Source organism: Alosa sapidissima, chromosome 10 (assembly GCF_018492685.1).
Source record: "Alosa sapidissima isolate fAloSap1 chromosome 10, fAloSap1.pri, whole genome shotgun sequence".
NCBI lineage: Eukaryota > Metazoa > Chordata > Actinopteri > Clupeiformes > Clupeidae > Alosa > Alosa sapidissima.
Window position 1 is genome coordinate 24,151,743 of NC_055966.1, and position 27,974 is coordinate 24,179,716.

General features: G+C 46.1%; 1 protein-coding gene across 1 annotated transcript; it reads left to right on the top strand.

Annotated features, from left to right (window-relative positions):
* On the top strand, nt 1–26,898 carry plekho1b (pleckstrin homology domain containing, family O member 1b). Its single transcript, XM_042107046.1, has 6 exons — nt 1–435; nt 1,078–1,224; nt 14,104–14,244; nt 18,719–18,823; nt 21,553–21,654; nt 22,424–26,898. The coding sequence occupies exons 1-6, from the start codon at nt 409–411 to the stop codon at nt 23,237–23,239; spliced, it is 1,338 nt and encodes a 445-aa protein (XP_041962980.1). The 5' UTR covers nt 1–408; the 3' UTR covers nt 23,240–26,898.
* Nucleotides 26,899–27,974: the final 1,076 nt, after the last annotated feature.

Below are 27,974 nucleotides of genomic sequence, written 5' to 3' on the forward strand. Positions count from 1 at the left end.
AGCTGTAGAGTGACAAAGCGGGGTTACCCCGATTGTAAGTTCTCCAGTTCTTCAGTGCTACCACGGGGAACAAAGTCGTGAGAGGGGACGCACGAGTGAGGTCGTGGCACACTGACTTGTGTAACTCGAGACTTACTATTTAGTTCGGTGTTATGTTTGTGAGACATCGACATAGCTGACCAACTGAGGGAGAATTATAGGGAGGCAGGAGGCGACAGTGAGACAGAGGAGGTAGAGGTAACGTTAGTCGAACGTGGGGAGGTGGCGAAGTAAGCGGACAAGGCACCGTAGTTTTCTTGGAATCTATTGCATGTCATTTTCAACTCATACTCTGCACGGAAGGAGCTAAATTCGCGAGACTGGGGCACGTCTGGAGGAAGCGCCAGTCCGTAATTCCTTTAGGCTACAATGAAGAAAAACAATTCAGCGAAACGGGTAAGGCAACGTTACATTGTTGCCAAATAGTGGATGTGCGTTTTTTGTTCAGTTTTCACAATATTTTTGTACCGTAGATTACAGTCGATACAACATCTTTCGTAGCACTGTGGTGTGTCATCCGTAGACTACTTGATAGGCTATATCATTGAGTTGGTTAGGCTATATCCTTGTCAAACTGGTGCATTTGTGAAAGGATATAAGCATGGTATTCCTTTGTGAACGTTCCGAGGTAGCATAGCTTGTTCAAATGCAACTAAAATCATACTATTTAACTGTAAAGTAACATTAACCTGGAGGACATTTCCCATATGATTTTATTTAAGAGCTGTTGTGATATTGTATCACAGTATAGCCTACGATAAGGTCAGTTGACAGACTGTTCATAGCCATTGTCACCACCTTTGAAAAGTCAGATTACTTTAAAATTCTAATATTACGTTATCAAGAGGGAAACGTGAAGAGAAAACATGAGTCTGAAAACGGTGCCCGCCAGGAATGTGATAACATCTACATGACAAAGACAATGACAGGGCCGAGGAGCCTTCACAAAAGTCTCCCCCTTTTCGCACGCCACCCCTTTGAATCTCAATAAGGGAGCCTCGGTCAGTTACATGTCCCTAACCGCCGTTTCTCTTGCAGGGCCCGCAGGATGCTAACCAGCAGTCCTCGCAGCCAGACAAAGTCGGATGGATCCGCAAATTCTGTGGAAAAGGGATTTTCAGGGAAATCTGGAAAAACCGTTTTGTTATGCTCAAAGGAGACCACCTCTACATCTCAGAGAAAGAGGTGAGCCGTCGTGCTTTTTCTGTTGCTTTATAACTATGTCACGACTGTTGAGTGTGTTTCAATGTTTCTAAATTAAAAGTCTGGCGTGTTTGGAAACTTTTTACATCAAGGAATCTGAAGCAGTGTAGCCTAAGTCTTATACAATTCTGATACAATTGACAAAGCTCTGGCTGTGTAAACGACAGTTACCTACCAACCTACAGCTGATGTGAAACTGAGCTCACAGGAGGCTCTCACCAACTTTAGGAAACAGAGCAGGTGTCAAACAGCATTCAAGGAATGCCAGAGTCATGTTCCCCACTGTCTTGCCCTAGACCAGGGTGTCAAGGGGTCAAGCTGACATGACACAGAGAATTTACAGATGCTGTGAGTTTGTCAGCACAGCTGAGTTGGTTTACAAGTTGGATACAAGTTTGCAGTGAACTGTAGACCAATGGTTGTGACAAGTCGTCTTTTGCACTCTGATCAAAAAGTGTGTGGGGAAACTATGTTGAAGTCAAGAAATGTTCGGCAAAAATAGATTAGAATCAGAAACCTAGCTGTAGTTAAACCATGAATGTTGTAGCCATTTTCAGAGGTAGGAATGCATGACCACAGCAGTCTCCATAAAAAGGAGAAAAAGGGAAACAATTGCAGACTGGCTGTGACTGTCCTACTCATGAGGTTCCTGTGCTCTCTCAACCACCCACACATGAGTCATAGACAACCTTTCTCCGGTGGGGCAAAAGCAGAGGCTGAGGGCATATCCAGCCGTATACGTCGCACTGCAGCCGAACCCAGCGCTCTTACTGTCGCAACTCACACGCCAGCAAACAACACCATGGCTATTTAGAAGCCCCGCTGATTTAAAATCTAATCTCACATTCAATCAGCGGTAAGAGCTTTGAATTTCTGTGCGGGACCAAATGAGTGAAATGACTTGACCTCTCCGCTTGTCAATTCTGTACTGTTCAGGCTTCCATCCGATGGGTTTCAGGCTTGTCTGGAAGATTGAGCCTGGGGTTAATTGTACAGTGGTTTGTCCCGTGTTCTGTTTGCTCATGCTGCAACCTCCGTCACCTTCATTATCAGCAGTAGGGGGATAGGAGAGCACCACGCACGGATGGAGTGTGCCTGGAAAGAGGCGGGGAGGATCAGAGTTCTGCCCAGCTCAGCTGAAGCTTTAGCCAAGAATGCGGTTTCTGCCTCTTAGAGAGTGCTTAATACCTTGATCCAATAGCCAACAGACGAACAGGTCGCCGGCGCAAAACCGAGAAATGTGACAAATAGATGAGGTAGACGCCAGGAGTGTCTCTGGGCCCCTTTAGATTTTGTAGGTCAATAGTGACCTAGGGCACAGATGTCCTGAGTGACATGATGAGATTGGGGAATTTTGAGCAAGTGAGTACACTGGTATTATTAACCCCATCAGTAATATGAGCTCCGAAATGCATACTTGGCTGCAGTCAACGTCTTTACTTTATTGGCCCTTTGCCATGGATATTTGAGTGTGAGTCATTGTCACATAAGAAACCATTTGCTCCATCACTTCAGAACTTAACTGGTTAACAGGCTTAAAGCCATAACAATGTTATTAGCTCCAGGCTGTCCCTCTACAGAAGGGCTATGTAGGAGTAATTAAGAACCACACTGGCTCACCTGGCCAAATATCAGTTTAGCATCAGAAGGCTGAATCATCGACACAGAAACCATGGACTCTCAGTCAACAGCATCATCCTGTGTGGTCTGAATCATTCAATCATGTTATCTTTGCAAGTCTATGTTGTCCCAGTATTAATTCATGTTTTTAGCTCATGAGCTGAAATACCAGTCTTTCATTGAAATACTGTAGGCTTCCACCATTAAGACAGACACAGCAGTACAGACTCATTATGGTGTGGACACCAAGCTAAAGCATCTGGAAGATATCCCTCTCTCCACTTTTGAATTATAGACCCACCACTCTGGTAGGTAGTAGGTGCTTTCTGTAAATTATGGTGAGCAGAGTTTAGAACTGTAGCTGAGAATGGCAGTACTCATTACCAGAGAGGCTTTTGGGTCAAGCACAGGGAAATGTCCTCCCTTATACGCTCCCCCTGAAGTGCCTTTCTGGACCAAATGTCATCTCAGCGTTATTCTCCCGTGTGCTCTCGTCTGGATGTGGGATCGGGTTGCGCAGCGAGCGCGAGCAGACGCCCAGGAGCGGGACAGCTGTGTGGGGAGAGGTGGGGCATGTGGCGGCCGGGCTTGGGTTTCACTCAGATGAGTTACAGTCCACCCCAGCATTCTCATTCACCCCAGCTATATCTCTCAGACACACACACACACACACACACACACACACACACACACACACACACACACACACACACACACACACACACACACACACAGTGACTAAGAGACAGAGGTGGGAGAGTACACTGTTGGTTCACATGTAGACACACACCACTCATACACAAGACACACAAACACAGACACATACTTGTGTATACGCACACCCTGTCATGAACTGGAGTCAGTGCATTTCCTTCATATAAGAATATTTGCAGTGCATTACTGATTCACGCATTGTGGTTGAGGCAGGCTGTGTGAGCTTATTTCACAGCTCTAGGTAGATATAGTATAAGTACACATACGTGTGTATACGCACACCCTGTCGTGAACTGGAGTCAGTGCATCTCCTTCATATAAGAATATTTGCAGTACATTACTGACTCGCGCATTGTGGTCAAGGCAGGCTGTGTGAGCTTATTTCACAGCTCTAGGTGCTGAAACCCCCGCTGCCTCGTGGTGAGATGTGGGCTGTGTGTAGCCTCTGATCACACAGCCCATTATATTTACACAGTGTGTGTGTGCACTGAAATGCCTACTCTAATGAGCACTCATGTAATAATAGGCCCTAGCTAGCTCTGCCTGACTATCTCTGTTTGAAAGTCAATGAGAGAGATGCATGCATCAGAGTACTTTAATGATATTGTACAAGGAATTTACCATGGCAGTTTTGGCAGTAAAGTTAAATAATGATCTCCGTGTAAGCGTATCTAAAGGCTCACAAGTGAATCAAATAAGCAATACAGAACTGAACACAACACCAAATTAGGAAGTTGCTTTGCTGCGTTGGTCCATACTATAATAATCACTGAAGCAAGTTCTGGTTTTTGTGTTTACGGTTGTGGTCTCACAAACATTGCTTGTTTTTGGTTCCTGTTAGCTTTCAGAAAGCTTCTCTATTAATTAAATAACCTGGTTGAAAGAAGATAAAGTGTACTTTTTAAAAAGGCAGCTCAGAGTAGACTGTCTGTCTGGTAATGGCCATCTGTGTGTCTGACATTACCATAATTCAGCTTTGTAGCATCACGAGACAGTGAACGCTTGTTATGCACCCCTGTGATTGTGAATGGATGCTAGCCTATTAAATCACTTTGTCAGTAGCTTACAGTAGCCACTGCTGTTCTTCTGGCAAGGAGTCAGTCCAGTCTTCTCCTTTGCTGGCTCTGTGTATGTTAGTGATTCATCACCCAAACGTGATGCTGGCGCCTTGGTAGAGTCTGACAGATCACCCTTTCCTGGTGCTCAGTCAGGCGATGTTCTCCAGAGGTTGCCACCGGATGGAATGAGAGCAGGGCATGAGAAAGATCGTCTGTTTAACATGCAGATGAGAATTCCTGATTTTTGCTTTCTTTCTGTTTTCTTTTATCCCTCCGTCTCTTGATCTATTTGACTTTTCCCTTCCTTTATCCCTCCTTTTTCATCATTCGCTCTCTCCTCCTTTTTTCTCACCCTCTCTACGCAGCGCTGTTTACTGCTGTTTACTGCTGTTTATTTCAGTAATATCCACCTAAAGCCCAGCTGCTACCACAGTCCCATCAAACTGTGGGCTTTGAAGTCCAGCAGATAGCTGTCAGCGTGACCGTCTCCTATTCCAAGGGATAGAAACATAAGAGTTCTCCCAATTTCCTTGATGACAGCTCTTCCAATTGTTCTCCCTCCAGACTTACATGAGAGGAGCAAGAGTGAATGAAAGAGAGAGCGAGAGACAGAGAGAGAGAGAGAGAGAGAGACAGAGAGAGAGAGAGAGAGCGAGAGACAGAGAGAGAGAGAGAGAGAGCGAGAGACAGAGAGAGAGAGAGAGAGAGAGAGAGAGACAGAGAGAGAGAGAGAGAGAGAGAGCGAGAGACAGAGAGAGAGAGAGCGAGAGACAGAGAGAGAGAGAGAGAGAGAGAGAGAGAGAGAGCGAGAGACAGAGAGAGAGAGAGAGAGAGATGGACAGGTCATGTATCATAGGAGTTTATTCTGTGTGCAGACTCTGTGGGGCCGCGACACTGCAGACCTCTCTATCTTGGCGCTGGCGTTTAGCTTGGCAGGGTCGGAGAGAGCCAGAGGGTACACTCAGGAAAAGTGTGTCGCCGGGCGTCTCCCCGCCTGGCCTGGGTGTTATAGCAACACCGACACACACACACAGTGCCACACAGTGCACCGCAGCTCTTCCCCTATTAGGAAATGTATTCTCTCAGCACCTCTAATGCACTTACTTCCTGTCACACATACAGTATACGCATACTGACATTCACTGACACTTACTGGGTCTGCCTCTTCATCGTTTTGTTTGTAACACGGTGTCAAATTCAGTTTTGTTTGTTTGCCCATCTACTGTATAGTTTGCTGTCTCTCACTCCTTGTAGCTCTTGCTCTCTTTCTCTCTCTTTCTCTCTTTTTCTCTCTCTCTCTCCTTCTTTGCCTCTTTGAAACGGCATGATGGTAAAGAGCTTAAATGAGTGTAGTATCTAAAAGCAAAGCTGGGGGCAGACTAGCCGGTTGTCATGCCAACTGGCAGGAAGTTATGAAGAGTTGGCATGAAACGAGACCTCAAGGTCCTTTGCCCACATGCCGTCTGTACCCACCTCAAGGTGTGAATGAACTTTATAAATAAACCTTTTTAAAGTGTAAACGTTTGTGTTTGGATGTAAACATAGCTGATTTACAGACATCCTGGCATTGCTAGTAGCCATAGCACTTTGCTCCTGATCTGTATTGTTCTGTACATATGAGATGATGTCAGTGGCAGTGCATTTACTGTGTGTCTGTTTCATAATAACACACAGACACACACACACACACACACACACACACACACATGCGTGCACTCACACATAATAGCACACACACACAATAACACACAAACTGGCAAATGCTTTTACAGTATCTGTTTGCATTACCTAATGTGCTTTTTTGCTGGTGTATGTTTGCATGGAGCGGGTCATTAAAACCAGCCCACTACATAATGGAGTCAAAAGGGCTCTGAAGGGGTCTATGTACTTTCCTCATTTTAATGTATTTAGGTCACTCTAGCCTCCTGCCAGCCCGCGTGCTGCTCTTGCTGATAACTCCTGCACAACTCTGTGTGACTCCTGATTAGTGTGAGTGTCAGAGGAGTCGTGCAGTAGTGTTAGGGAGAGAGCTGAGCGCTGATATGGGCTGTAAATATGGAAACACGCTGGAGGAGAGCCTCACCACCGCGGCCGTGGTGATGTAACACTGGCAAATTAGCAGCACTTGTTCACAGACACCAAGCAAATGATCAGCAACACATGTACGGCTGGAAGGACAAAACATACACCCACAAGTGAACAGTTTTGTTCTTGTTGTCACATGCTGATACATTGTCTTTACATTATTTATGACTTGAGGTGTATGCACCTTGGTGGTGACATAAAAAACAAGAGGCTATTGGTATGGCTTCCATGGCAATAATGATTGGCAGGTGATCAGAGTTGCCTGTTGCCCCTGCATGGACTTAAGTCCAAACTAGGATTCAGTTAGGGAGGCAATCATTCTTTTGTCCCTCTCCTCTGACAATCACCATTATTCCCTAATGCCACAGAATGGGAACAACCTATTGAAAGATATGTACTGAAACTTCAGTCTGTCACAACAGTAGATATACTATTGACTTGGCAAAGCCATTCTGGACCAATAAAGTGGTTTGAAATTCTGTACAGACAATAATGACGTAACTATACTTCTGAAAGGCAAAGACAGTGGCATAAAAGACAGAGCAAAAAAGTGATCTATTGGATCAGTGTCATATTCCTGTAACTTAATCCCGACGCTACAAAGATGTTGAGTAATCAGAGACATCCTGGATTTCTACAAGCCACTCGGCACACATGCAAATGAGGCACACTGACACATGACAATTATACACACACACACACACACACAGACAGATACACACACACACACATACACACACACACACACACACATACACGCACACACCTACACACACACACACCTACACACACACACATACACATACAAACATAGACATAAACACACACACACACACACACACACACACACACACACACACACACACACACACACACACACATTACAGGTACAATTGCATCCTGTTGCAAGATACATATCCACAGATTAATTTCTGAATGCTCTGTGTCAGTTATTATGTTTCAAACTTTACGATCTAACTAATTAGTGGAGGGTGTCATTAGCAAATGGAGTGGAGCCATTATGTGTAACATCATTATGCTTAGGTAGATGATGGTGAGGCATCCCAGGAGCACAGCTCAGGACTGGACTGAGCTGGACTGGCCTGGACTGGATGTGTTGTTGTTGTTGTCGTTGTCATTGTTGCTGTTCCTGTCTTGGGAGATTGAGGTATTAATCTCCCTGAGAGTGAGCCGCAGTTGGAGGCAGGTTATGTGGAGCAGTGTAATGAGATGAGCTCACCCCCCCCTGAAGAGTAGGTGTGTGTGTGTGTGTATGCGTGTTTGAGTGTGTGTGTGTGTATGTGTGTGTGTGTGTGTGTGTGTGTGTGTGTGTGTGTGTGTGTGTGTGATAGAGATAAGAGTGGGTCCAGGAGGGATGTAAATTAGAATCAATGAAGCTGTTTCCTCTTCCTCTTAAGGGAAAGAAACGATCCGGTATGCTAAGTGACTAAATTAGGACCGATGCGGTTGATGTGTGGAGGACATACACACTCCAGACTCAGCCTGCGTGCTAGTGTTGATTTGTCACCACAGCTAATCAATACAGCAACAACTTCTAGATTACGCTAGCTGTCATTTCAGCCACCATTTTTTTCCATTTACGTGCTGAAAAGAAGACAGATAAAAATTTCCCTCTGGGGTGTAGCTCTAGTCTACGTCCACCAAAACTCTCAGCTACAGGTTTGCCCACCAAGTAAACATGATAATCTTAATATGTTTAACTTGTAATAGGCTAAAGTGACTGCTCATGAAGCATTTCATTCCTATGTTAATATACTCTGATGAGCGTGACGTGGCCAGTGTTGCCCTGTCACCAAACTCTGATTAGAGGTCTGCCTTCATGCCCTGAAAAGTCAAATTGCATTTGTTCTTTATGTCTGGCAGCTGACTACACTTTTTCTTACTCTACTTAGTTCACACATAAAAATGAGTGGCATATGGCTATTTTCTACTATTAGGCCTGTGGATGGAATGACTCAACAGTTAATCCGCGGATTTCTTGAGCAAGAATGGCCAGGAGGTCGTCACTCCTGTGTCTGGGACCTTAGTTCCTATGAAGTGACCGCTCCAGCCTAGGAAACGGTGTCTGACCTGGCCAGTTGCTGTGTGATGCCATTTCACAGGAAAACAGCCTCTCACTTTACTATAAATGAGGAAACATGCTAGCCAGTGAGTGAGTCACACTATCAGCTGATTTCTCCCCCCAACACCAGAACTGTAAATAGAGGCCACAAGGGTGAGTCATGGTTGGTGCATGGGGAGGGGAGGGGGGGGGGGGGGGTATTAGGGGGGTGTAGTCGGGGGTTGGTGGCGGCACCTGCTCAACACGGGTGTGTGTGGAGGAGCGGTGAGTGGTGTGGGGGATTAGCACAGTGCCTCCTCGTTCTCGCACAGTGTTCAGCCAACGGAACGGGCTACCTAATAGGCTCAGTCAGGCTTTGTGAGGCCTCGTGGTGGACCAGGCTTTGGCTCAGTCACCATCTTTTACTTGCTTCTCTCTCACTTACAAATATATACATGTGTTAAAAACACATGTGCACCCAAATATATGCCCCCCCCCCCCCCCCCAACACACACACACACACACACACACACACACACACACACACACACACACACACACGTGCTCCCTCTGTTTTCCTTCTGCTGCTGGCTTCACCTGTTCCTGCAGCCCGCTTGTGTAAGCGAACACGTGCTGGCCAGTCCTGCCAAGTGTTCCCAGACTCTCAGGAGTTGGGGAGTTTAAACATATACCCAGAGCACAGGGGCAGTTTAAACATGGACCCAGAGCACAGGGGCAGTTTAAACATATACCCAGAGCACAGGGGCAGTTTAAACATATACCCAGAGCACAGGGGCAGTTTAAACATGGATCCAGAGCACAGGGGCAGTTTAAACATGTACCCAGAGCACAGGGGCAGTTTAAACATGTACCTAGAGCACAGGGGCAGTTTAAACATGGATCCAGAGCACAGGGGCAGTTTAAACATGTACCCAGAGCACAGGGGCAGTTTAAACATGTACCTAGAGCACAGGGGCAGTTTAAACATGGATCCAGAGCACAGGGGCAGGTGGGCAGGGCTGCACTACTGCTTTGATATCACAGTGCATGTAGCCATTCTCATATCGCTTCCCTTGGCTGTCCAGGGCAGAAACGCTGGACCTCGTGCAACTTTAATGAGGAGGCCAAGAGCACGCTTTCCTGAGGCAAGCTGTCCATTCTGCTCAAGACCAGGTTGGGAGATAGAAACAGAGACAGATGGCTTTGTAGCAGTGTCGACCTTTGGTGAAATTTTGTCAGTTGCTTGGAAATTTAATCCTCTTAACCTTGTTTGGGATATTTATAGACTTTATTGATCTTTTGCTTCCTGAGTTAGTCTTTAAATGTACTTGATTTTATCAAGTGGCTAACTCTGATACAAGTCAAGTCAGATACAAGTGATGTGTTGTCAAAGGAGCATGCAATATATTAAGTCAGATACAAGTGATGTGTTGTCAAAGGAGCATGCAATATATTATATGATATAGAGATGCTTTTTCTTTAGTGGAGGTCTTACAGAAGTTGTTACCTTTGCCCAACTTGTGGACCCAAGTGAGTATCATACAATTATGGCAATAGGGATAAGTAAGGGATAGAAGGGGATTTTGGTGATGGTGAAACTGTTAGGAATGGACTGCCCTTTAAGGGATCTCCTGTGTGCCAGATGAACCAGACGATATATTTAACACAGTCTCTGGAAACCAGAACTAAACAGGACATCTGGCATTGTGCAATAGCAATGTTGGTGAGGAAATGTGTACAGCCTGTACTTAAAGACCCAACAATACACTTTTCATGGTCTTGGAAGGTGGGGGGGGGGGGGGGGGCAGTAGAAGACATATAAACCTTAAAATTGAAGGGTGAAGAGTGAACTTTTCTAAAGCATGCCATGCCATGACAAAACTGAGGAAGCGCACCCAAATCTTTCCAAACTGCAGCTCAAGTAGGTTTGTTGTTGTTATGAGAATTTTGCAAACAGACTGGCTGTGCTCTGTGCAACTAGACAGTTTGTTTCTCTGGGATAAATATTGTTTGTGCAAGAGACAGAGAGAGAGAGAGAGAGAGAGAGAGAGAGAGAGAGAGAGAGAGAGAGTGAGTGAGAGAGAGAGAGAGAGAGAGAGAGCATTGGAATAGTGGGAGAGAGGTGGTTAGGGCAATGAAGCCGTTTATCGGTGTGCTCTTATCCATTCGAGCATCACAGGTTTTAGAGATTACTGATTCTGTCGAGAAGTGTTTCCTTGAAAAGGGATGCCCCTATTTAAAGCTTAATGCTCAATAGTGGTCCCATGAAATATTAACAAGTCTCTCAGCATCGCAATGGAAAAGGTCCTCTAGGGTCCCTCAGCATGCTGGCCATGGCCAGAATTAGCATGGCACATCTTTTGTGCTTCCCCCACACTCGAGTTTCCGTCTCTCATGGGGGGTAAGATGGGGATCGGGGTGTAATACACAGAGCCCTGAATAGCTTCCTGACAAAAGCCACTGCGATCAGGTGAAGAGATAGCGTGGGGTGATCAATGTTTCCTTGAAAAGGCTGGATCGCAGGGACATGAACAGGAGCCCATGGCATTGAACACTGCCGGCAAACGACTCTTTAAAGGAGGTTAAGCGAGTGAGGCTGGAGTTCAGAGAGTCAGATGTTGTTGACTGACAAAAACTTTCCACCGCTCCCACCAGCTATCAGTTCCAAAAGAAAAGGCACTCGTGATGTAACCAAGCAATGTTTGGCTGGCACCTAGCTGTCCTAACCCACCTCTGATGTCATCGTCCTGGAACTTCGACAACGCTGGTCAGCTTTCATGCACGCACACTTAGACACACACACAGACACACACACACACACACACACACACACACACACACACACACACACACACACACACACACACACACACACACACACACACACACACACGTCCAGCAGGGTCAGGCCTGCTCTTTGTTGGCTAATGGGTCTTTGGTGTCGGAAACTGGCCGCCCATGCTGTCAGAACACTTGTTTCCTGGGGGCCTTTTCTGCCCCGTCCTGTCGTGTCACCCACATAGAGTGGACCTTGAACTGGTGTGATAATTGAGCCCCTTCGGCTGGGTGCGGCCATATGTACAAGGGAAACAGGCTGCCAGACTTTGATTTCTCTCCACTCATGCCGGCTAATGGAAATTGATTGTGGCGCTAATGAGTTTTGTTTTGCGGGCCGGGACGTGTTGCTGATGTCCATGCTGGCCTGAGAGAGCGCTAACCGAGTTTGCCTTGTTTGGCCTTTGTCGCCTGTAAATCTCATTGGCTAGCGAAATGCCATCCTCTGGCACTGCCGGCAGGTGAGTGAGGGCAGAGCAGGATTTAGAATTGAAGACATCTCCCGCACGAGCGGAGGGACAATAACTTGGATCTGATTCTGTGCTTCTGTGCTTGTTATCCGAGCCAAACGAAAGGTCGTGGCTAAGTTGTGGTGGTTTAATGCAGGCGTGGTGGAGCACTGGCAACGTCACCGACTGACAATCGGTCAACCTGGGTTCCATTGCCGAACCCACCGCTGCCAACCCGTGCCGCTTTTGGAACTTTTTTGTTGCTTAACTCATCAGAGCCCAAACCATTTTGAGCCATTTGTTTTTCTAAACTGAAAAAACAAATGGAAGATATGGGGGGGGGGGGGGCCTTCCCAGGGCACTGAATTAGTCTTTTACACCCGTGTCACCAACCGTGGGTCCTTACGGGTTTTAAGAAGGGGTAGTTGCCAGCCTGGGGGCTGCCCCACTGAGAGGGGTGGCGTCACAAAGCCAGAGTGGTGAGGGCCTCAGGAGTGGGAGAGTCTTTGTCACCCTGCCCCATCTCCTCCCTCCTTACCCTGCAGTGTCAGTGATGTGAGGTGACAGGGTGTGAAGAGGCGACCGGTCGCTGAGTGAGTGTCAGTGCAGAGGGGGGCATTTGTGAGGGGGTATACCCCAGGCGCAGAGGTCCAGCAGTGGCGGCTGATGTGTGTGTGTGTGTGTGTGTGTGTGTGAGGGGAGAAGGGGGGGGGGCTCTAATATCACACCCCCATCCCCTGCCTCTTCCAACCCTTCTGTTGAGTGTCAGCTCTTCTTTCATTGAGGAGTCCACAACCTTTGTTACCAGCAAGACTGGCAAATCCAATTTCATGGTTGCACCAGAAGGGTCCAGTGTGTATTGCAAGTCTTCTGGATTTGTCTAACTAACTCCGCTGGCCAGCAGAAACAGTCGTGACTGAGACAGTGGCAGCTCTTTGGGATGCGAGTGCAGTTCTGATGGCAACTGTCTGAAATGCTGCCATTAAGAGCTGTGAGAGCCAACAGGACACACTCACTTCCTCTGTATTCGGTTTGAATCTGCATCATTTCCTTGAGCTCTGGCTTTGAGGTCTGGTGTTTGTGTTTGCCTTGTCCTTTCCCACAAAGCAGCATGCAGTTCATTGGGTTTGTCAGCTCTTGTTTAACCTCATTGCGTTGACATTGCTAGCATTGAGACTGATGACTCACCAGCTACGCTTCAGGAGCAATATATTAGTTTTGTGTTTACATCACATGCAGCTTTTGCATATTTAGTCTGTGACAGAGAGACTGCTCATAACATAAGTGCTGGTCCCCACCAGCCCCTGGCTAATCATGCCTTCCTCAGGACAGACAGTGGATTGTGTGTGTATGTATGTTACATTACATTACGTTACATTTGGCTGACGCATTTTTAACCAAAGCGACTAACAGCATGGTGAACAGTTTAAGTTTTGTGTGTATGAGTGTGTGTGTGTGTGTATGTGTGTGTGTGTGTGTGTGTGTGTGTGTGTGTGTGTGTGTGTGTGTGTAAGTGTGTGTGTACAGTATATGGAAGACCTTGAGGTGATCACTGTGTCCCCAGAAAGTCTGTTCACACTCAGGATATGCCTCAGCCATACGTTTATTGGTTGTCCTGGAGATGGTTGCCTGGTGCCCAGCTGACGGAGAATGACATCAGGGCACAGTAGGGCGTAGCTGTTGCTGCTGAGAGCCATCAGGTTCAAGTTGCTCATCTCTGTGGGATTGAGCGAGAGGGGTGCACACTCGGGCAACAGCTGCCTGCTCTAATCTTCTTAGGTCGGTGTACAAGGCACAGCAATTCTTGGGCACAATGGAACTTGAAAAATCATCTGAAAGATGCAAATTTGTGTGTGTGTTGCGCATTTGTTTTTACAGTTAATTGGTGGATCATTTCAGCAAGAAATGTGTGAATTTGTTACACGCCTTTGCATTACCACTGAATTATTAAGATATTATCAAAGCTATAATGCATGTTATACATAGCACAAAACAGCAAGGCCCTACATCCTGTACCCATATATTTTTATATTCGCAGGTGAAAGATGAGAAGAAGATCCAGGATGTGGTCGACCTGACAGACTACGAGCGCTCGGAGGAACTGCGTAAAGCCAAGAGCCGCAGCAAGAAAAACCACAGCAAGTTCACCCTTCTGCGCTCCCGGCAGCCCGGCAACACGGTGAGTCCTGTGGATTGAGTTCAGTCCAGGACAGGGACTAACAGTCCTCCTCCACCACACCTGCTCCTATTAGCTGGGCACGGGCACCTCTGAATGGGAGTAATTTAGAACCACAGTTTATGGGCAGCGTAACATCCCCAATGGATTTCAGCTGAGCTGTGTGACCCCAGGCACAGTTTCTGCTCTGGGCTCAGATGCCGGTGAATGAGTGGTGGTGGTAATGACCTGGAATGTAATAGCTGTAAGACGTAAGCTGGCGTGTGTGGTAACATGGGTAAAGTTGGGTTGAAGCCAGCCAGGGGTGTAGTGATACTTCTCCACTGGCCTCTACCCATGTTAGCATAGCGTGCTGTTATAGACCTGTCACCTTCAAACTCGACAGTGGGGGTTGTAGGAACAGAAATTTGTCTAGAGATTGTTTGAGAAATGAAGACCATACCAAAAGAGAAAATGGTTGAATATAGCACACACATAAATGGTGAACACCTTTAAGGCCAAGATTTCTTACTACAGGGTGAGTAGAGACATAACTGTCTCTGAGTAGAGTACATAAAAGATGGAAATCCAATGTGTTCACAGCAGAATCAATTTTTATAAGAAATGAGCAGAGAACTACTTATATAAAACTACTTAATAAAACATACACCTCAGCCTCCTGTATGTTTCATCAGTGCAACTACTAACTAGGTTAGGCATGGTTTTTCGAACATCTAAAAACATTTTTTTTTTCCGGTCTTTTTCTGGTCAGTGGCAAGATGTGAAATGGTGTTGAAATGGGGCATTAATGTCCAGTAAATGCCAGTTCACCATTTTGCATCCCCAGAAGATAGCAGCCAGGGCTAAAGTAGGGCTTTTGCTTTACTGTTTCTACTCATCTCAGATGGTTAGAATAGCTGGACAAGCATTTATGACTGTGTAACGATGTGAAGGCATGTCAAAGGCATAGAATCAGTGTGCTGTGTTGACTCACCCCTATTGAGAGCAGTCACATCTGTAATAGGTTATGGAGCATGGCCCAACAGCACTCAAAAGTTTTCACGGTTGGGTCCACAGTCACTGTAGAATCACAACAAGAACCAGACCTTGGTTCAGGTGTTTGTGGGAAGAGTGTGTAATATTCCATCCCAGCACACTTTTCTATGGGCTAAAATTTTACTATAGAGTAACTGCCTTTTGAATTCACGTATGCTTGCTGTTAGAATTAAGCCACAAGTGTGAGTCCTTCAAACCATGCTGTTTATTTTCTGTGCGATCCCCCCTATAAATTCCCAAAACTGCAAGACTGGCACTAAATCCTATTAATTAGTGGCCTTTGACAGCGAAAATAGCTCAGTGTGCACTCAGAAAACCCCCAGAGGTAGAAGTATCAGCCGCTCTCTGCAGCTACTCTCATAATACGCGTGAGCCAGCCTTAGGAGCCTTAGCAGCAGCACAGGGTTTTACTTCAGTGGACGATAAGGAGCTTGTGGAGGGAAGAACAGACTAGCCTCGATAATCTACAGAAGCCAGCAGCTAGCGCAGATCTCCAGAGGTTAGGTTAGTGTCCTTGCTTTAGCCCTGAAGCCGGCTGGGCCATAACCCTGTCCACAGCGATTAGCATCCAGTGTGCTTGGGTGCAGCTAATTGCCTGTGATGGTCTGAGACGCAGACACTTGTGTCTGTAAAAGACAAGCAGTTTGCTTCAAATGTCTCTCTCTCTCGCGCTCTCTCGCTTTCTCATTGTTGCTACCAGAGATACAGAGTGTCTATCTCAGCACTTGGAGAAGACCCACTCTCAAGATATGTTTCTGTAGAAGGATGGGATGAAAATGTATTTGATGCATGCCATGCCCTCACACAATATGTTTTGGATCCTTTTCAGTATTTCTGGAAATTGCTGTAGAAAAATACTTAATTCCTTGTAAAACAGTTGCAGTATGAGGGCTTAAGGAACTACAATTTGAGGAAGTTGGGTAATACTAGTTATAAATAGTAAAACTAAATAGTTTTTGCCCATTGCTTGAACACTTTTTGCAACAACTTTACACACAAGCACAGAAGACACAATACTGGGAAATAAACCATTCACATCTATGTCGAGTTGAAACTGTACTATCAAAACCTAACAATCCTTTGTCAAAATGTCACTCTGATGACAAAAAGATACACACTTTATATATAATATACTTTCAGATTAGCAGCAACACACTATATAAAATACTGCAGTCTTTAATTTTCACTGCTTTTATTCAGTTAGCATTCTGTGAAGCTCAATGCAACACTTACAGTATTTGTTATGTTTTTTTTCCAACAAAGGTTTTGACAAAAAACAAAAATGAAAGTACTGAAAGGTTACAAATGACATCAACTCAATACTGTACATCACAGTACTATACTTTACAGTACAGTACAGTAAATGCAGTAACGCAAAAATAAAACAGAAAAATACACTACTGTAAAACAGGCTTAGATGTGGTGGACTCTCTGCCCAGCTTCCCTCATTGTCAGGCCATGATTTATCACATGATCCATCAAAGTTTCTCTAATATCATCTGAAATATTATTCCGTGCATAGCCTCTTCGACCACCTCCTACTCCTCTCTCTTTTTGTCTTCCTCTACCTCTTGCTCTCCCTGCCTCCATGCTTGCAAAGTTCTCAAAATGGCTCAACTGAGGCCTTTTTGTGGCTGGCTGATTGGTGTTCAGTTTTGTAAGTAAGTATTTTCAGGTGTGTGTCTAAGTGTTTTCAATCACCCAATGTGTTTTGTTGTTCCAATGGTACCCATGAGATTTCATTTATGAACAAAGTGTCTTATGTATGAAATAGTGAGAAGTGCAAAGCAGTGCTTTTGTTTTAGGTATGGTTACACTGTGTTTAAGGTATAATAACAAAAGCTTCATGCTTTGTTACTTTGGTCTAAACATGCATATATAGTGTTCAAGCAATGGGCAAAAACTGTAAATATGGGGAAAAAAAGCATTTGAATAAAGCAGAAGTACACCATATTCTCCCTAAAGTAATGCCTAGGCTCTTGCATACTGTATCACATAGAAGAGCAACGCTGTTGTAAAATGCTAAAATTCATTTTGTTTTATTGCATAAAAACATATAAGCACGCAGATAAATGCTTCAAAATCCCTTTTAAGCGACTTATAAAAAACTGCTGCCGTGGATTTCAGATGCTTTAGGAGTAGGAGCCGACCTACTTGGCGTTGTCTGTGTGCATTTTGGGACTGTTTCCAGGAGGGTATAAAACCTTTAAGGTCCAAACACAATCATCTGCAATTCCGCATCGAGGCAGGTGGCTAATCCTGAATCCCTGTGTGCAGTGGATCCCAGGGGAGGGATGGCGTGGTGTTCCTCTTATAGCTCTGCTAATGATTCCCAACGCTCCACTTTCCCATAAACATTTGGACCATCCCCAGTGGGCCAGTGTCCCCTGTCTCACCGCTACACACTCGAATCTCAGGGTTTGGTATTTTAGGATTAGGTTTCGATCGTGGTTATTGAGAGCAGTTAAGGGCAATTGACATGATTTTGTTTTTGTAGCAAAGGTGTTTGTGAATAACTTAACGGCAAACGTGTGGGTGTGAAAATGTGTCTTTTTACACTTACAGTAAGTGAGCTGATTGGGACAGCAAGCTTGTTATCACATCACAGTACCTGTGCCTCATATCTGATATTGTACTTTCCACTTTTTAATGGCACTTAAGAAAGAGAGAAACAACCTTCTTTGAGATACCGAACAGCAAAATTCAACATCAGTCAGTCGCTCAACAGTTCAGCATATTAATGTTGTGACACTTTTCCTTTTCATGTCAGTGTGTCCAAACTCTCTCTCATCATATGCATATTTTAATAGTCCATATGCTGTAGTAGCCTATTATGACTACGCCCCCCCCCCCCCCCCCCCCCAATTCATACAAATAGATCATTTAATGTGTGTTATAGTAGCATATTTATCCTTTAAATAAATAAATATGCTCTTAAATGGCCATCAAAGCCAAATAAGCACATTTTCTGTCTCTGTGTACAGTAAGACAGGATGACAGGATTGACTGTGTGGTTCTCCTCTAGCTGTTGGAGGGGGGGGGGGGGGGGGGGGGGGTTGGCGTGTTTGAGAGAGGATATCAACAGCAGACTTGTGCCAGAGTGTGTTTCAGTGGATTCGCCCCTTAAAGTGCTGGCCTTGGTCTTCCTTCACACGGAGTCTGCTTCCTCCAGTTCCTGCTCACTCAGCAGGGCAGGGGGAACAACCATATGGCCTCGCTCCTCGAGCTGCTCAACTCGCTGTGTTTGGCCTTAAAAAGCGGACCACATGAAGGGAATGTGTCTGCCAGTGCTCAGCGCAGGGTTAGCCCACACCCACACCCACCGCTAGGGATTAGCATCAAACATCTGAGGTGCGCTGCTGACGAATATTTGAGGTGTGTTTTATTTTTTTTTGATGACATTCTTAGTCTCCTTGCTCATCGCTCTCCTCTTTTCCCCTAGGTCCCCAATCTAATCTTTCTGGCGGTTAGTCCAGAGGAGAAAGAGTCTTGGATCAACGCAATCAATGGAGCCATCACAAAGGCCAAGAACCGCATCCTGGATGAGGTAACGTTCTTATTCTCTGTTTCACCTCAGCCCCCCCCCCTGCCCATTTAAGTAGATATCATCTCTCTTGTGTGATCAGACACACGTATGACTCAGACATTCAGTCTTGCTCTGTAAGTCTTACAGAGCAAGAATCTCTGAAACGAAAAACAGACACACTGTTGTTAAAATCCATTCCTACCTGGGGAAGTTGTGCCGCAAGTGGCAGCACCGTCTAAGTCTAAGTGCCCACTGGGACCCACGCTTGATTCCGACCTGCAGTCATTTCCCAATCCCACCCCATCTCTGTCTCCCATTCATTTCTCGTCTCTCTCCACTGTCCTATCAACATAAAGGCAAAAATATACTTAAAATAAATCCTACCAATATCAATTTCTCAAATTAATCTTTTAAGCTAAACACTCTCCATACTAAATCCTTCTCCATATGCACTTTACTGGGTGTCAATATTTCAATATTCAATATATACATATATTCAATATATACAGCTGAGTATTTCTATTAAACACGATAGGCATAGAAGCGTTCTTGCAAGGGTAGTGAGTTAAATCTTGAGGAGACGAGCCAAAGCCTTGACAGACATTCAGTGTATGAAAGCAGCTGTTTTTGTCCGCCTTTACTGTGGTATTCACGCTCCTTTCGAAGGCTCACGTTGAGCACAACACAGATGATGCTGCTGGTTCTGAACGTTTTTGCCAGATGTGGCTCTTAGCACCACCAGTGTGGCTGCGCAGTCAAAGCGCTCCCATTCGGACGTCAATCTCTGCTGAGGCTTCGGTTCTCCATCACCGTGGACGTTTAGCTGACGCCAAACATTCTCTGAGATGATCTCAGAGCTGGTGACTCAGCCAATGCCTTCAACATTTGATTTATAGATAAAGGCATCAAACAGCACATCACACACACACAAACACACATATACACACTAAACTCAACACACCCACTGAACTGTATACGCACACACACACACACACAAACAAACAAATACATATGGCTCACAACACACAAACACTCTCAAGTGCAGAAATGAATGATGCCCTCTGTGCTCTCTCAGTAATGAGGTGGATTGATGTGGAGCTGCAAACACGCGTGTGTGTGTGTGTGTGCTCAGGATTGGGAGTGAGTAGGAGTGCACCGCATATAAATGCCATACTGGAGATGAGCAGGATAGCATGAGTCACCTCTTTATTTCTAGCTGGTTATTAGCTTTCCCCTCAGTTATTAGCTTTCCCCCAGCTAACCACTACCACCACCACCACCACCACCCAGAGGGAACCAGGTGACAAACCCCCGTGTCCTCTTCTTTTCACCACTCGCTGTGTGACCGTGGAGGAGGGGTATCGCCTTACTGCGCTGGCATCCAGTGTCCTGTATACATTCAGGGCTTCGCTATCTATCGGACGCAGAGCACTTAACACGTCACGCGCTGGACACCCCCAGCGTCCACCACGGCCTCCTGTGTTTCACGCACTCCGCAGAGCAGTTTACCTGCTGCGGCTCTGTGGGTCCCCACCACTCGCTGGTCACACTCACCCATCAATCTCGTTAATTAAAACGTCCAATTAAGTTGCACAAACGCAGGGGTGGCTGAAGAGGATTTTAGCAGACGTGCCGGTAAGCTTGCTCACTTGTTGGTGAATACGCTTCAAGGCACTCTTGACTCATTGGATGAATGGGGGATCATCACTCAATAGAAACAGACGTAATCCGTGTGACTCAGAGAGATGACTGTGAGTCTTTTCTCTCCCCTAATGCAGCCTTCACATTAGCTGTCTCGAGTACAGCCGTCCTCTTAACTCCTGTTTTTGTATTACTTCCAGGACTGAGGATCGACTGTTTTTATATTCATTCGCTTGTGTGTGTGTGTGTGTGTGTGTGTGTGTGTGTGTGTGTGTGTGTGTGTGTGTGTTTGCACACAATCCAAAATCCCCACAAATCTCAGGGAGTGAATGCCTTTTGTTGAGATGCTGGACCACCCCTTCCCCTCCTACTCCTCTTCTTTACCCCACCCCCCTCCCTGTCTCATTGCCATGACTACCCCATAAACCCTAAACCACTTTAAAACACAGATTATCCACATGTTTTCAGCCAACAGACCCCCCTCGCCCCCCTGCCCTGTGTGACGTTGTGCTGGCATTCACATCAAAGGCCTCGGCACTCAGGCTGGTGTCACTACAGACCACTTAGTGGCTTCACATCTGTGTCGTATCATTTTTAAAAACGTCCTCTACTGAGTGTATATACCTCACTTGAATATTAAATAAATATAACCTATCATGGAATTTTGGCATTTAAATGTCTAATTAATTGGTTTAAAATGTCTATTTGCGCCTGTTGTGTATGTTCTCTTTGCCTGTGGTTTCCTATCATGTTTTAAAGGATGCATCTCTGGTTCCAGAGTTTGCCTCTGCTTGCTTTACTGTATATCACGTGTAGATAATCAATGAGCTGGTCGATGACAGGATCGATAGGAACCACCCACTCCCTCACTGAGTCCCCTCGGGCTGGTGTGAAGGCACGCTGTGTGCGCCCAGCCCACTGCCTTCCCTTTCCACATGATCTCACCAGCCCTCTCCTCTCTCTCTCTGCCCAGCGGTCTGTTTCACACTGTCTGTCTCTTTTTTTCTCAAGCCTGGTATCCTCACAATGAAATTGACTTCTGAAACTATAACCTTTCTCTCTCTCTCTCTCTCTCTCTCTCTCTCTCTTTCTCTCTATCTCTCTCTCAGGTCACAGTGGAGGAGGAGAGTTTCCTGGCCCACCCAACACGTGACCGAGCAAAGATCCCACACACGAGACGCTTGCCCACTCGTGGGCACCTCATGGCTGTGGTACGTTTGACTGACAGTTAATTAATTTTAGTACTGATCAGGAAGGCAGGAGGCTGCCCTAGTATGAAAGCACTGCACTGTTTTACCACTAAAGTCAAACACTGATTAAACATGGACAAAGAATGTAGAAAAAATATATGTATGCTGATTCTGTGTATTACATTTATTATTATTATTATTATTATTATTATTATTATCATTATTATTATTATTATTATTATTGGGCCCATCAGAATTGCAACACCACAGACAGCCAGCACCAAACCAAATCAAACTGGTAGACAGCAGTTCCTGGTAGTTCCTGTTTTTAGTGGCTAGTCAAATGACCTAGATTTCTCCCAGGCAACACGATGTTCTAGAGATGTACTATTTATCTATTAGACAGAGGTGTGCTTTGTGGAGCATTAAGCTGTATTGTTTTTCCAGCTCTTAATAAATGATAATGCCTGCTGGGTATTTATATCTCAAGCTACGCATCGCCAGCCACTGGACATCCTCATGATATCGATTTATAGGTCCTGGTCTTGGAGAAAATAGAAGTTGTTGAAAGCACTATAAAACTAAAATTGTATATGACTCAGGGATGTAAATTAGCATCAGCCACTAATCAAATGCTGGTAAAATATAAAAGTAGCAAGTAGATTTCAGACACAAAATATCTGAAAGTGGCTGTAGTTGTAGACTTAATTTTTTTAAGGCTATAATTTCCAACCCTGATGTAACTCTTGGCACGGCAGTTCTCATGCTCTCTCCCTCCCTCTGCTCCCAGGCGTCCACCTCCAGCTCAGACGGAATGTTGACCCTTGACCTAATCCAGGAAGAGGACGCGCCGGACTCCTGCGACAAGAACCTGCGGATCACCGTGGACAAGTCACCCGCGTCTTCCAGCTCCACCCCCACCTCCTCCGACCCCCAGCGCCTGAACCCGGACTCCGCTCGCACCTCCCCAGCCTCGGGCGCCGCCTCCGCCTCCGCCCAGAGCAAGTCGCAGTCCCTTCCCCGCCATGGCGACATCCCGTGGGAGTGCTCGGGCGGCGAGTCCAGCGGAGGCGCCGGGGGGGCGCAGACCCCGCAGACCGGTCGCAAGCTGACGCCGGCCGAGAAGAGCCGCTGCGCCTCCATGGACGAGATCCTGTCACACTCGGAGACGCGCGTGGGTGGCGCCCGCCGGCCCGGCATACCACACTGCCCGACCTCGGCGCCCGCCGCCACGCTGCGGCCCATCAACCAGCTGCAGGACCTCATCTGCCAGAAGCTGGAGCGGACTCAGGAACTGCTGACCGAGGTGCGCAGCGGTGGGGCCAGCGAGAAGGACGGCGCCGGCGCCGGCAGCGTGCGGGCGGAGGCCGAGCGGCTCCTGGAGGAGGCCACGTCCACGTGGGGGCAGGCGCGCGACGTGCTGGAGGAGGTCAAGGAGCTGCGGGCGCTCTGCAAGCACCTGGACTCGAGCGTCGCTGGTGCCGCGGTCGGTGTCAGCGCCAATGGCGGGCTGACCAGCTCGGTGTCGGCCCACAACAGCCCCACCACACTGGGCAGCAAGCTCAAGAGCCCGCAGCAGACTCACTACAGGAAGAGCCTGATGTGATGTGCTGAGAGACAGGAAATGGACCACACGATTGCTTCGCTGATGAATGATGAGATTAACACCCCGCGCCACCCCCTCTCCACCACCCCTTTCTGCCACCCCTGCTCTTACTGTGTGCAAAATTAGAAAGAACGGAAAACCCAGAGTCACTCAGAAACTGAAACTGAATGAAATTAGATATATTTCGCCTGAAATGTATTTACAGTTATGCTTTTGCATCTCTTTGTTGGTGATGCAGGCAGTTTCACAGAAATATGGTATGTCTGTGTTGAGGCAATGACACATCCCCCACTGTCGAGCTGACTTCTATACTGAACACTGGGACCCACAGAAGTCTGAATTGTCTAGATGTGAGAGTGCTTGTGGGTGAAAAGGTGTGTGTGAGTCGGTCTGAGTCTCTGAGTCTGTCCCCCGGCTGCTCTGCATCATTGAACTCTCAGGGGTATGTGTGTCTGTACAATGCTGGGTCATTAATTGGGGGAGGGGGGTTATGAAATACAGCCCAAATCAGGAGGGGGGTGGGCCTGGTGAAGCTGGACAGAGGGCAGCCGCCTCGGACAGAGGGCACACCGATCCCCGACCCCGACCCCCGTCCTTCTGCCAGCCCGTTGGAATGTGAATGTTTTCCTTTTAACGTCCCAGAACACACTGGAAGGTCTCCACTCTGCCACGGGGGACACCCCCTCTCCCGACCCCCCCCACCCCCTCTGCACCTAACAGGGCGGATGGACGGATGGTTCTGTGTGCGCGACGCTCCTGTTTGCACAGGGGTGTTTGGCGGAAGCGCCGCTATTGGGACCTCAGCTGACATCCATGTGGTCGTGATTAGATAAGATTAGACCAGGGGCCTCAGGTCCGTGTGCCGGTATGATAAAAAGCCAATTTTAGACCCGCAAGCGGCGTTGTGTGCTGACTGTCGGTGTTCCACGTTTCAGTGAGGCAGTGGTTTGGCTAAGCTGTAACAGCAGGTCCAACCCCCAGTCAGCCGGTCCACAGACACACCAAAATAAGCCATGTGTATTTATATTGCGCTGAGTACCTACGAAGGCTGGAGTTTGGAGTAGTTCTTGGTGTCGAGAGAATCAGGTAGAACCGCAAATCTGAATCGGACTTCAAACCCATGCAGTAACGAGAAAAGACTGAGGTGGAGGTCACGGATAGAGAGAGAGGCGAGAGGTGGAGTAATGACCACACATGTTATTGCACTATAGACTATGCTGTAAAACGAGCCGAGTGACACTGGCACGCTGTCTTTGAGGAGTGACTTCAAATCAAACAAACGACCTAAAGCGGCAGAAGAGACAATCTACTGTAGCCAGGAAATCACAGGGCCAGCATGAGGCCCTTGACTTCTTACACCTAAGTGGCATTTCCAAAACTGGTGTCATCCAAAAAAAAAACTACCCTTAAGCTGCCTTAGTGTACCTTCTATGAGCCCGTGCACGCACACAGTAATCTGAGCTCTTACACACACCAGTGCGTGTGTGTGTGTGAGCTTGTGCTGTACCACTCTCAGTGTCCGCAGTGCTTTGAGGGGGCTGGTGTGAACTGGAAAACCCTGACCTCAGTGGGTTGTGCAAAAGCTTTGGCGGTTGTTGTTGTCTGTTTTTCAGAGTTTGGGTGACTATGCAATGTTGCTTACAAACATGAAATGAAGTCATGAACATTGATAAACGCTGGGTCGCAGTATAGGTCTGAGAGTTAAAATGACCAAAAGGTATGTCTTGCCAGTAGCCCACTCCCTGTTTTACAGTTCCTGTGTAGGTTAATGTGTTTGCACAATTCCGTGATTACAGTTCAATCTGTTCTGTCATTCACACTTAAATTACCAACAGTGTTATATATATATTTTTTTTGTATTTTTATTGTTTAAAGTGCTTTTTTAGGGCAATAAAGAAATGCTTGATTTTAAGGACAACAAAAAAGGAGTCTGTGTTTCCAAATAAAAATGTCTGATTTCACATGTACAAAGCAACATTCTGAGCACCATACATCAAAATCACACATTCCCAGGTGACATGAAAGGGTGCAGATAATGGTTGGAGGAAATTGGATCTGCCAAAGTTGTACTAAAGCACAAGAGTCCCCAATACAATGAGAGTGATGTTTCTCTTTTTGGTCAATTCCAAACCATGCAGCATTCCCACCATGTCCTGATTATACCCTCTTTTTGCAGCACTGCCTTTAGTCTGAAATAAGAGACCTTCTTGAATGCCACCGTATCCCTGTTTGCTAGTAACTATCTTTTAAGTTTTGCTTAAGTAAGAACACAGCCGCAAAAAATCTTGCAGCTGTATCTCACAATTAACGACCCGTCCTTTGAGTTTGCCTGTCCTGGCACGATAGCATAGTGATGACCATATAGTGATGATGATGTTGATGGTGTGCCTGACGTTGCTATCCGACAGCTGAACCCAGTGGCCTGGGCATCTGTCAGTGTCCACAGCTCATTATCTTGAATGTCCTGGAAGCACGGCAGAGGGTTCACAGAAGGTTTTCATCTGAAGTAATTTGTCTTGGCAGACGCCAGGTGCTTATTTGCCTGGCGACTCTTTTACTCTGTCAAAAGTCCCCTTGAAGCAGAGTTGCTGTGTTACATAATCACTGAAGCCGTCCCACTGAAGGACTCATTCACAGATTGTCACATTGTTAAACATTTTAAGATTTTCCCCAGGCAAGTGGCCACAGTTCTGCCAGATCAAAACAAAATAGCTCTGATGGTGCTAAACAGTCCCTGTGTACTTATTAAGAATGTCCTTAATATTTAAGGTTAAACCATGTATGTCTGATGTGGATGTCTGGCTTTTTGGCTGCAACTCCATTTGAATGACAGATACTGTATATAGACTGACATTCTGAAGACTATCAGTTAAAAAGATCTTAGTGCAATCATGGCTAGGAAGAAGTCAGGCTCGGGTTGGACGCTTGCTCAGTGGCATGACTCCAAAAAAGTAGCAAGTCCACTGCATGTCCCTCTATGAACAAGAGAGTCTCTGGATTTCAGACAGCGATGCCAAGCCTTACTTTAAGCAATAACTACTAAACAGTAAGCTATTCCAAAGGTAATGAGGCAGTCTGAGATTTGACCAACTGATCATAAACTAAATGAATGGCTCCAAATTGGATTTAAAATATAACCTGACATGAAGGAATTCGGGAGTTTGGGTGAGTTGCAGGGGAAGTACTGTTTTGCTTTTCCATGTAAATAGCTTTGTCTCCAGAAACTCCATATAGGTCACCGACAGCATTATGATTCGGAATATGGCGACAATATTTCAACTCACAGGAGGTTTGTTATAGGATTGCTTTGATTTTTAACATGCAGATGTCTTACTTTTTGTTTGTTCTTTCTTTGACCATTTTCTCTCTGTACCAACTTCAGGCCTAAACAGCAGTGGATTAAGCCTTAAGGCTCAGGTTGGATTGGCAAGGGTATGTTTTATAACACAAACAGGGTTTTATCTCCTGAAAGATCTCTAGAGGTTTATGTAATACTGTTCACTCCTGTTGTGGAAATGAGAATGTATGGTGACAATGATGTACGTGAGAAGAGACGATAACCTGTTAAATGGCATTTTACTCTGGCACCCTCCCTCCTATACTTCAGCCCTTAATGTTCAGGGTTTCATTTGAATAAATGTGCTATTTAAAAAAGAAAAGACATCTGAATCAGTGCCTCATTTCATTGACAGAAACAGCACAGCAAATGCTTCACAAGAGTGTCAAAGTGACAATACAGTTTGACCAGCAATGGAATTCCCCCATGGAAACAGTGTAGTAGCTGCAACAAACATTATACAGCAGCACTGAGGATGTGCCCTTCATAGTGCGCTACCTCCTGCAATAGGAAGCAGCCTGCGTAGTCTGTGTGATCAGAGTCAGAGCCTCCAGAGGACTCAGGCTGTGGCTGTTGGCACTGCCTCGCCGCGCTAGCGGTGTGCCCACAATGTGTTGGCAGTGCCAAGAGGGAAGGGCTCATCTAATTAAAAAAGTGTGTGCGAGGTGTTAACATGTTCATAGCGCATTTCCTGGAGAGTCGTGAGACTCGCGAGGAGGATCTCCAACATTCCCCAGTTTCATTTCCCACCCTGTCCCTCCGAAACACAGCGCATGCTGTCCCACAGACCGCAGAGAATTCCTGTGGCCAGGATGGGGTGTTTGGAACGAAGCACAGAACAGGCACAGGAAACAGTATTTCATGTTGTCTTATCTAAAATCAAACCATATCCCAAACAAGAAAAACATTAATATGGGATATCTATTAAGCTTCCATCCATCTAAAAGTGGGTAACCAAGCCAATATGCTGACAAAGTTTATATTGTCAACAGTAAAAATCTATGGAGATGATTTTATTTAATACATAAACCTAACCTAAACCTAAACACATCTTTAGAGGGGAAAGAGAAAGAAGAGGAGACATCTCATTTAATCTGGAGGCCCTTTCCATAGTTCACAGCAGCTAATTATCCTTCTCAGATGATGAACCGTCCCAGGCAATCACACTCCAGATGTTAGCACTTCACCCGACACCAGGTTTGACAGGAGAGCTCCTGCAGCTAATGTATGTGTGTATACAGCCTTCCCTCGATGGGACTCATTAGCAGAACAGAATGCACAGATATAGATAACTCACAGCTATGGGGAGAAAGAGCACGCACTCAGGAAATGTCAAACACACGAGTAACGACTTATGTCTATAAACAAACTTCCCTACACATTTATTCTGGGTTTGTA